Source organism: Lathyrus oleraceus, chromosome 4 (assembly GCF_024323335.1).
Source record: "Lathyrus oleraceus cultivar Zhongwan6 chromosome 4, CAAS_Psat_ZW6_1.0, whole genome shotgun sequence".
In the NCBI taxonomy this organism is placed as follows: Eukaryota; Viridiplantae; Streptophyta; class Magnoliopsida; order Fabales; family Fabaceae; genus Lathyrus; species Lathyrus oleraceus.
In genome coordinates, this window is record NC_066582.1 from 309,705,063 (window position 1) to 309,716,678 (window position 11,616).

Below are 11,616 nucleotides of genomic sequence, written 5' to 3' on the forward strand. Positions count from 1 at the left end.
TTTTACTATCTAACTTATCTATGTCCTTTTTTTAATGAAACATGAGAAATGACTTTTGATTAGGTTATACATTTGGAGCTTTTGTGTAGTTGAATATATAATTTAGATCAATTATATAATCAAAAGAAGTATAATGAATGTAATTTTTGTACATGTTTTTAGAGTAGTATGCATAAACACACATTAAGATAATATAAAATAAGTGTGATTTTCTACTTGAACATGAAACTTTAATTCTAAAGAAGGCAAATAAATGAATCAACAAGGAAAAAGAAAAACAGAAGGCTCTACTTGAACCTTTTTGTCACCAAATTTGATTTGGTTTAACTTTTCACTACACCATATTAGGTGATCTTTTCTCAACTTTTCCATGCTAATCACCTTTGAAATCAACCTCAATCCCACTTGAGCCAACAACTGCTCATGATCTAGTTGAATTTGACTCTCATTTTGTTTCTGAAACTTTCTTATTATCCAATTCCCACTTCTTAATTTCTCCTTCACCTTTCTCTCCTTCTGCAAACATTTGAGACACTATTATTTTGTATAGTTATATAATTAAATCAAAGGAAAATTAGGAGAAAAAAATAACCAACCTTATGCAATTGAGTTTGAATATCCTCAAGAAGTTCTGAAATTTCTTTGTCCTTGATCTCATTCATTCTATAACGCGGTACTTTGTGGAACACATTTTTGTCATCTTTATATGTTTTGACAAACTCTAAAAACTTTTGCATTGATTCCTTAATTATCTCATCTAAGTTTTCACGCGCAATGGCGTCTTCTTCACCCCAGTTGATTCTTTTATCGTCCTTTATGCTATCTGCAAACAAACAAAATCTTAACAATATTGATACCCTAGAAATCACTTAGCATTAACATATAGATATTACTGGTATGTAACAAGTTTTAACTTGAAAGCTAGATAAGAACATATACCTTTTTCAAACAGATTGTCCTCTAATAAGCTTTGTATGAGGACTTGAAAAAGTTGAAATTCACTAGCAACTAAATCATACCTATGAGGCAGTTGTGCATCACAATGTTTCATTTTCACATGCTCCCAACATAGGATTTCCCAAGAGAGACAATTTTTTCCAACATAAACAAGTTCCAAATCCCAATGCAAATCATTTACAAGTTTCAACAGTGGGTCAAATATATTCTTTTTTGCTTTGAGTGACCCCAAAGTCTGAGGGATCACTAGAGGCTTGATATGTCTGATGGTTGATTTTTGCATCAATAAAGGGTCTTTTAGCTGAATGCAATCTACATCAAGAGTTAAAACTAGAACATCACTTCATTTGATTAATCAAATAATTTTCGAAACTAATTATCAGATTAATGTAAATATCCAAATCCAAGATGAATTAAATAAAACATAGAAAATCACGTAAAATAATTTGGTTCTCACTCACCAATGGCATGCATGACTTGAAAATTCAAGAGATCAAGTTTTCTTATTTTCTGCGCATAACATCTATAAACCTTTTGAATTTCAACATTACGATCTTCATATTTCATCTTCTCTTGATCTTTGTATTTCATACTCAATGTCTTTATCATTTCAACATCTTTTAAAGAGTATTCTTTTTCTTCTTCATCATCTTCTTGTTCTTCTTCCTCTTCGAAAATTGTGGAAAGTCCTCCTTGTCTTGCATACTTCAATTTCAATTTAATTTGTTTCATTATCTCATTATTGTCCCAATCACATTCATCATCATCATCGTCATCTTCAATTTTCTCCGAGAGACCATCATAAGTTTCTTCTTTATGGTATAAAGAACTTTCCTTTTCATTTTTGCAATCAAGGAAACCTCGTGAGACTTCTTCTCTATCACATGAAAATTGAGTTTCCTTCGAATCTTCAACTTCCTTAAGACTTTCACTTTCAATATCTTCACAAGGAATAATAGAACTCAAAGAACAATCATTGGTGTTGTTACTTTCACCAAAGTTGGAGCTTGAGGTGAATTTTCTATGTTCTTGAAGATACTCATCTTCATCTAAATTATGTATATTTTTAGTGTTAAAAAATACATTGTCATAAGAAACATTTCTTAAGAAAGAGAGACTTGAGATCCTAGGCTCTTTTTCCAAACTATCAATATCTTTTTGTAACACAAATTGACACTTACTTGTTGTTGTAGTAGCATAGCTAGTATCAATAAAATTACAACCATTTGCTTCTTCTTCTACTTCTTCTTCCACTTCTTGAACTTTTTCCACACTCTTCCTATCATCTTGATGAAAATTGGAATCACCTTCTTCAAAAACAGGGTTCTCTCTTTCATTATCATTAATTTCTATAGCATCTTCAGGAAAACCATCAAAGAGACAATGCATAAATGTTTCATTTTCATCCAAATTCATATCATGAAAACCATCAAAGACATTGTGCATAAAATTACCATCTTCAATAAAATTATAACAATCTATTCCTTCTATTCCCTTTTCATCATCATCTCGAAAATCACAATTATTTTCCACTAAAACACAATACTTTGTTTCTGTTTCTTGTTCTTGTTCTTCATATGCTATAAGAAACTCTTCATAGCTTGGAAACAAAAAATCAGCTAGCCCTTTTGTGAACTCATCAATATCATAATCTTCATTTGAAGTTAGTGCAACAAGATCCTTTTTTCTTTGAAATTGAAAAACAAAACAAAACAAAAAAAAAGAACAATTATCTACTTTTCATACATGCAACGAATTAAAAAAGATGAAACAATGAAATTTATCAAACCTGAATATGTATGTGAGTATGGACCCAATGCAATGACGAACATAGTTCCGTAGGAAAATCCATATAGAAGCCAAAACCCAAATCATGTTTTCATAAACAAGAAGAAAACATGAGCTTATTGAATCGATGTGACTTTTATTTTTTGTAATTTTTTTCTTTTGATTTTGACAACATTTGAAATAAATGATTTTTAAGATTGAGCATATATTTTGTATAAGGAATAATAATAAGCAAAAGGATTTTTTTTTCCTTGTATAGTTAATTTGGTCATAAATGAAATTTGATTTTATCAATTGGTATGTTTTAGGATGAATGAACCCAACCAAAAATCTGGTAAAACTTATTATTTAAATTGAATCAAATCAATTAAATATTTATAATAATTCTGATTAGTTTTATGTCTTTTATTTATTTTATTTTATTAAATCAATTTAATTGACAGCTGTATATAAGTATCTAATTGCATGAGCGATCCAACTAAATTAATTCAATTAATAATTGTGCAAACATATATTATGGAAGATTAAACAATTTAATTTAATAGTTGTGTAAAAACATCTAATTATTTATTTTTTAAATAGTTGTTTTTCTTTCTAGAATTCTTAATATATATATATATATATATATATATATATATATATATATATATATATATATATATATATATTATATATATATATATATATATATATATATATATATTAATTTTAAAAAATATCAACCAAATTAATTAGAGTCAAACCAACTTATTCTTCATCAATTCCTTTTGTCAGATTTCATGAGAAAATATAAAAATAAAATCTAACAAAACTATTTTTAGTTCAAAATTATTTTCTCCCTAAAATCAAGCAACCCCAACCCCTTACACTACTACCTCTGTACCAACAATTAATTATACCTTATTAAAAAAATTAAGCAATATGAAATTAATGATAAATATCAATCAACCGAATTAACTAAAACAATACAAATAGTTTCTAGGTGATTATTTCCAATCAATCTTTCCTTTTAGGAAATTTTGGAAATCTGATATTTTGAATAAAAAAGAAAAAGAAAATTAAAATTAGGGATTGATTGAAGATTAAATTATTTAAGGGTAATGCTAACTTGTGTTCTAGACTAATGTTAAATTATTTGATATTTTCATGTTGTTCTAGGGTAATGTTTTTATATTATTTTCAAAATCAACTATCTCTTTTTAATTATATTTTAAGTGTTTTTTAATTATTATTAAATATTTAATTATAGATTTTTATGGTAGTTCAAGAAAGAATGAATGTTGTTTAATTATTTTAAAGGTTAAATTTATTTATATTTTTAAAAGACCAAATCAAATTTTTATTTTCTTAAGACAAAAATGATACTCTGTTTGCCAAAAATAAAAAATAATAAACAATTGATAGTGGACCCGTTGTTTTCAATTATCTTTAAAAATAATATTTTAATATTATATATTTCAATTCAATAAACTTATCAAGTATATTTAAAAAATGTTTTAAGAAAGTTTAAATAGTTTTTAATAAAATATTATTTTAGGAATTTTATTATTCTACTATAAATTTTTTTAAATATCAAATATTTAGGGAATCTTTAAATTTAAAACAATTTTAAATAATTTTTATAAAAATAATGTTTGTGATATAACTTTTTAAAAAGTATACAATTTTGACTATGTTTGTGATATATATATATATATATATATATATATATATATATATATATATATATATATATATATATATATATATATATATAAAAGAACAATAATTTTTTTAGGTTTATTGAATAATGGATGTATATGATATATAATAATGATCAAATACATAATGTATGTAATGAATCTTAAAAAACTTTTTTTAGTTATAATAGTATCAAGAGGATATATATATATATATATATATATATATATATATATATATATATATATATATATATATATATATATATATATATATATAAATAAGTATAGATATTTTTACAATAGCGGTGGACTGAAAAGGTAACTTATACCTTATAAATTATGGTTGATGGCTAATAGTTTATAGCTTATAACTAATGGTTGATGACTAATAGCTGATAAATTAATTGAAGTGTTTGGTAAAACTATCTTATAAATATAAAATGACATAAAAGATATTTATAAACATAATTATCTTATTTTAAATTAAAATATTTTATAAAGTATAAAAGTGAATTTGTATTAAAATAATAAAGGTAAAAGTGAAAGAAAAAATGATAAGTTATAAGCTAAAATGCTATTTAAAATAGCGTCTAAAAAATAAGCTATAAGTTAGTAAAATAAACTATATATTCGTGATAAAAAGATTGTTACAAACCGGTCTAAATTGTCATATGAGGTTATAAACTATAAACTTAAGAATGTGTCTCACCAAACAGAATTTAAGAGTAAGTTATTAAAACTTATTAATCAATGGTTAAAAATAATTTATAATTAAATATGGAGAGAGAAAAACAATTACCAATTATTTTTAGCCATTGATTGAAAATAAATTAATGAAAAATATGGAGTAAGTTTTAAGAACTTATTCTTCAAGTAAGAATATCCTAGTATATATATATTTATATATATATATATATATATATATATATATATATATATATATATATATATATATATATATATATATATATATATATATATATATATATATTATAGAATATTAAAGTTGTTGTTTTAATTTGATAACAAAAGTTAAATGACTTTTACTATTTAAACTCTTTTATAAAAATCATTTTTAAAAAATACTTATAAAAAAAATTGTTATAATTCTATAACAAATGGGTCAAACATCGTCATACGAGAATAATATTCATATACATACATGAGTTGTTAATCAAAATAATTAAAATTGGGAAGACCTAACTTGTTTTCTACTAAAAAGGACCTAATGATGGTTGGAAGATGTTCCCACCAAGTGAAATCGCTGACAAACCTATGGAGGCAATTTTGTCACCACATTGATTTCCTTAACTAGGAATGTGAGAAATAAAAAAAATAATGCCTCTAGTAAGCACCAAACAGTTATGCCATATATTGTGAAGTTACCATGTTATTAAGTTGCGAGTCTTGAAGGCCAAGGTAGCAAGGATGGAGTTATTTTCAATCCAAATGAACTTCCATTCTCTTTCTTAAGCATTCTCAATAGCAAGAATTATGGTCATAAGAGAATTGATTATCCATATAAAGATAATGAATGCTTTCTCCTTGTTCATATTCTTTTCTTGCTCTAAAAAACTCGTGCCAACTTGGCATGTTCAACATAGAAAGAGGTTTGGATACCAAGAGGGGCAGCAAATCCACCTATGAAATCCTCATCTTTGTTCGTAAAAACTCCAACACGAGAAGCAAGACCAAGATTGCCCTTTGTAGACCCATTTGTATTACATTTGAGCCATTGCTAATAAGGAGGGTTCCAAAAAAATTCCATGATCATCGGGGGCTTTGGGGATGAACCTTAATGTTGTAGCATAGGCATGGAACCAGGCCGGGGTGGGGACATATTTTGTCTTCCTTGAACCCAAACTCGAATCCTAGTTAAGGACACGTTCCCCGCCTCAAACCAAACGAGGATAATAATTAAACCCAAAACTCGTCCCAAATGGGTTCAAGTTTCCCCAATTTGTCCCATACATACATCATAATCAATTTTGTATTAAAATAATCAATTTCCTCATACCCATAGTTTATCCCGAACTCTTACATACATTAGAAATAATAAATTAAACTATAATGAAAATTTTCTAATATACATTTTAAATATTTCAAATAATGTTATGAGGCTAATTCAAGAGTTTTTAAGCAACACATAATTGAGGAATATATACTTTGAAATTTCATACTCGGATTTTCAAAGGCTACAAATTGAGGGCATGTGACAGCCACTGAAAATGAGATTTTCATTTATAGGAAGCTTGTTATAAATAAGCCTTCAAACTATTGCAGACTTAAAGGATGGAATGACAAGTTTCCAAATAACTTTAGCCCAAGGTCTGGAAATTTATGGAGGTGAGAATAAGGTGTAGGCATCTTTGAGAGACAATTTATCGAACCTTTGCTTGTAGGTAACTAAACACATTTGTAGGGATATTAAGAAAGGTACCAGAAGTTAATGATTTTCCCATTGCCAGCAATCTGCCTAGTATTGTCAAGAACTAGAGCAAACAAGGGTTTTGGACCGGTTCATAGAGAAGAGAACATGTGGTACCTTATGCAATTGTTCCTAAGAATTCTGCTTTTGAGGAGTTGGGCCCACTAGGAAGAATATTTCCATAAATCAAAGTAACATTTGACCTTAGAATCTTCATTAAGGATGGATATGGATCTAAGGCCCAACTCATTTTAGAGATAACAATGCACAATATTTTCCAATCTATATTGACAACTTTCCTGGGTCAATATTCCTAGTCAAAATTAAGTTTTTGATCATCTTGTTACGGTGATTTATAAGGGACTTAGGCCAAGAGTAAATGGTGATGGAGTATATGAGCATGCAATGAATAATTCTTTGATAAATTAGACCTTCCTTAAAAAATAAATAAGAGATGTTTTCCAAGATGTCAATTTGACTCTGGTCTTATAAATGATAAGCTAAAAATGAATGGTTTTGGGACTTCCTTTGAATATTGAAACACCAAGGTATATAAAATGTAGAGTTCCAATAGAATAGCCAATAGAATAGGCTATTTCATTCAATATGTGATTGTTATTAATCCACCATAAATTATGGATTTATGAGGATTCACATGTTGACCTGAGACTTGTGCATAATTATGAAAGAAGTTTGCTAGGGTGCTGATTTGGAAGGATAACACTTGTAAAAAATAAAACTCATCACATCATCAACATAAAGATTTGCAGACTATTTGAGTTGTAAAGGTTTGTGATGCCCTTACATAAAAGATCATGAGTAATGCAAAAAAAAGGAGACGGAAGGTGAGAAAAATATACACAAGAAGTGGGTTGAATTGTGTATGGGGAAATTGACTTCTTTTTCTTAAACATGTTCAAAACCTGAGATGTCAAGCTCAAATTCTGATCCAACTAAGAGTCTGAATCAGATCAGAGTCTGACTTAAAAGTTTGTTGCACATCATAATATAAATGCAGAAGTAAATAAAGAGACACACAATATATCATGGTTCCTCTTAACTTGAGAGTAGTCCAGTCCCCTTGCAGCATAAGAGATTTTCGCTATAATCAACAGATTACAATTTGCTCAATTAAACTAGAAAGAGACTTCTACTCAAACCCTCAAGTAAGAGACTTCATTTCCTAAATAACCCATTCAGGACTTCCTGCTTAATCCCATGAAAAGAGACTTATGCTCAATCAAACTAGAAAGAGACTTCTTGCTTTGCCCTCAAACATGAGACTTCAATGCTCAATCTATCCAAAAAGAGACTTCTTGCTCTGCCCTCAAGCATGAGACTTCAATGATAAATATATCTAGTAAGAGACTTATTGCCATGTCCTTAAGCATGAGACTTCAATGCTAAATCTATCTAGAAAGAGACTTTTTTGCTCAAGCACTCAGCAAGAGACTTCTTTGCTCAATCTAACAGAAAAAGACTTACTCTGAGCACATCAACTAGAGTCTTCATATTCTCTTAATAAAAGAGTCTGGTATTAACCCTATGTTTATATGTGTGCTTCTTAGTTAAGAAGATACACAAAGGTTTTACACTCTTTAGACGAATATAAGTTAACTGCTCCTAAGTATGGAAGATTGAAGTTTTCAATCTTCTTCTCTTCATGCACAAATTTTCTTCTTTGTTGTGCCTTTCTGTTCTGTTGATCTTCTTGATGATATTCACTCTACTCTCACACATTTAACCCTTATGGTTATATTTTCTATTTTATGTGTTTCTTTCATCTATTTTTTTTGTGTAACACCGTCTCTCTCTCTCAACCTATTTTGTGAACTAGTATCACAACTTTGTGAATACAATCACATATTCTTCAACCCCATACATTCTCAATCAGAATCACTTTGAATGTTTTTAATCTTCTTCTTATATAGATGCTGAAAATAGATCTGTTGGAGATTGAAACTACCCATGGTATAAGTAGTCGTTGAAGGTCTTTAGCTAGAGTACATAATGTGAACTATAAACTTAGCTAGCATAAAAATGTTGGGAGGAGCAGAGTAGAGCTAAGAACAGTTAGAGAGATAAGATCCTGACAATGTTACTTTTTTTATTTTACATAGAGTAGTGTGCCGTTATCACATGATCTTCTTTAGATAACTTATGACCGGAGACTTCTTGTAGACGTTTGTTAAAGCTTGATATGAGTCATTGTTATCTTTATACTTAGCTTCCTAAATCAGAGGATTTTTATAGAATTAGTTAAAGCATGATCAGAAGTTAAAGTATGTCTTTAGAACCTGGTTGAAACGATACTTCAGAGTCTTGGGTTCATAGGTTATGGGTTTTCCTTTTATTAGAGTCTTTATCAAAACTAATTTGAATGAACACTTTCAGAGTTGTTGTCTTCATATAGAGAATAATCCTTCAAAGATGAATCTTCAGAACTGCCGATGAAGCTTGTTTAGAAGTTGAAGAGTTATTCCTTATGAGGGAGTCTGCTTGCTTCAAACAACTCCAGTCTTTTGAACCTTGCTGATCATTGAATAAGGTTGATCATCTAAAAGACTTGAGTTGACTCTTCAGAGTCTGAAGGCTTTGGTTCTGATCCTTCAGATTCATAACCACTTTGTTTATCTTTAATGATTCTTCTAAGTGATTAACTTGATTTATATCAAGGTTAATATCTTTTGATCCCGCACAATTGAACAATCATTAGTAAACCCTATTGTTTTTTAAATAGTTTTTTATCATCAAAACCTTTTAAGGTTATAAACACATCTTGTTCCAACAAAGACAAAGGGTCACCCCTAGAGCAAGCATAGACGCATTGTTGTCTAACATTGATAGAAATAGAAAGCATATTTTTGCTAAGAATTATTTAGATCCAATCATAAAACTTGGTGCAAAAACCAAAGGCTCTGAGAACTTTGAGAATAAATTTCCAGTCCATTGTATCAAAAGCATTTGCAATATGCACTCTGATTGCAAGATTACGATGAAAGGACTTGTTATGAAGCATGTTGATGGCTTCAGAATCAATACAAACACAATCCTTAATTTCTCTATTTTGAATGAAACCCCTTTGTTCTGTGGAGATAATTGTTGGAAGGATATTTGCTAGACTATCTGGAAGAATTTTGAGATAATATTAAACATAAAATTATCCATAGTAATTGGCCTATACTAAGATAGATAGGGTTATCATCAAGGTAGATAGTTTTAAACTCACCATTCAAAGGGGGTCAAACTTCGTCCTCGTAACATCTAGATAGAATGTGTTTGTATTCCCCTAATCTTCTACTGCCCCTGACATTGACGTGAGAATGTCTTTCTGGACGAGCTCTTTGATATGTTTTTTCTTCTCCAGGTCGGCTCTAATAGTTGATGGCCTTCCTTCTCTATCATGATTGGATACTTTCAATTCGACTGGGGATGTTATTGAATCCAACTTCACTAAGAAGGATCTCCCTAGGATACCTCCGGAGGAACTCCTACACAAGATCACAAGGAAGTCGAGGATTACCTTTCTCTTCGACACTCCCTCTCAAATCGTCAATGTCATATATGTTCTTCCCTGAGGGTGAGTTATCAAATTGTTGAAGGCCAATAGATCTCCCCCACTATCTGGATTCATATATGTTTTCTAAAGGCTTGTTAATTTCTACGTGTCAGCCTAGAGGATGTTGCAAGAGCTTATGTCATCCATGAGGAATTCTGTTAGGTTTTTATTCATGATGGTGACCCCTATGATTAGAGGCATATTGATTTTTGAAGGCAATCTGACGATGACCAGATGGTAGATGTCGTGGCACCATGGAATTCATCGAATAATGACAAATGGTGATCGATTTATATGGAGGATGGAATATATATCTTGGTCTTGACTAATGGAGTTACCTATTCTACCTCTTCTGCTTCAGGTAGAGATATGATTTTAGATCGAGAGTGATATGGTAGTGGAATTTTGCGGGAATCATAAGTCGATTCCCACAAACGGCACCAATGTTTTGTCATGGAACCAGAGATGAACATAATTAGTTGATGTGGAATCTTGAATATATGGTACTGATCTCTAATACACTAGTGTGAGGGTGGACCTGCGAGGTTAACACTCAAATGCCCAAGTTAGTTCTAGATTAAAGATGAATGTAGTGAAAAATGGATATCAGAAAGTGTACATTGCATTTTGTGTGACCTGACTTTTATACCTTGGGTCATGTGGAGTGGATTTGAGTAAGTTTGGGCCTTAGACCTTTTAGGCCTTTGGATAGCCCAAAACACATACCTAAAACGATAGTGATGATAATTTTAACTTTCAAACCATACTACTGTTCGCTGTGAATTTTGGCGAACAACCTCTGGTTTATCAAAACTTGTAGAATTGGGTTACTTGCAGGATCAACCACATAAATCCTAGGACATGTGCAAATCTAAATAACTTCATAAATCTCTAGAACGACTTTTGTACTTTTCATTTGGTTTATAAAGTTGTTATTGTCGAAAAAAGCGTTGATTAGAAACGTTTAAATGGATGTAAATTTGACAAGATAAGATAAATGGCAGAAAATAACTGACAGAACATAAAGTGTCGAAAGAAGAAATGCAGAAAGATAATTGACTAGTAGATGTAAAGAGAAATTGGTAAAGAACTTCAAACTTTATAAAATAAAACTTCAAAAGAATTGGTGTTTGTTTACACATACATGTTCCAAATATGACTCTTTTCTCTCACACGGGTACTTTGAGTATTTGCAGGAATTT

At 29.7% G+C, this 11,616-nt stretch overlaps 1 protein-coding gene across 1 annotated transcript; it reads right to left on the reverse strand.

The window, feature by feature from the left end:
• Positions 1-258: 258 nt before the first annotated feature.
• Positions 259-2,901, reverse strand: LOC127137240 (uncharacterized). The gene is made up of 5 exons (XM_051063713.1): positions 2,747-2,901; positions 1,419-2,644; positions 940-1,269; positions 597-823; positions 259-516 (listed from the first exon to the last, which is right to left on the reverse strand). Exons 1-5 carry the CDS (start codon positions 2,830-2,832, stop codon positions 259-261), a joined length of 2,127 nt encoding a protein of 708 aa, XP_050919670.1. The 5' UTR covers positions 2,833-2,901.
• Between the last annotated feature and the right edge of the window lie 8,715 nt (positions 2,902-11,616).

Excerpts from the sequence above, each read along its gene's own strand:
- LOC127137240 (XM_051063713.1), bottom strand. The coding sequence starts at position 2,832 with ATGATTTGGGTTTTGGCTTCTATATGGATTTTCCTACGGAACTATGTT. Across the intron at positions 2,645-2,746 it reads ATACTCACATACATATTCAG|AAAAAAGGATCTTGTTGCAC; the intron begins GTTTGATAAATT and ends TCAATTTCAAAG. Across the intron at positions 517-596 it reads TTCAAACTCAATTGCATAAG|AAGGAGAGAAAGGTGAAGGA; the intron begins GTTGGTTATTTT and ends AAATGTTTGCAG.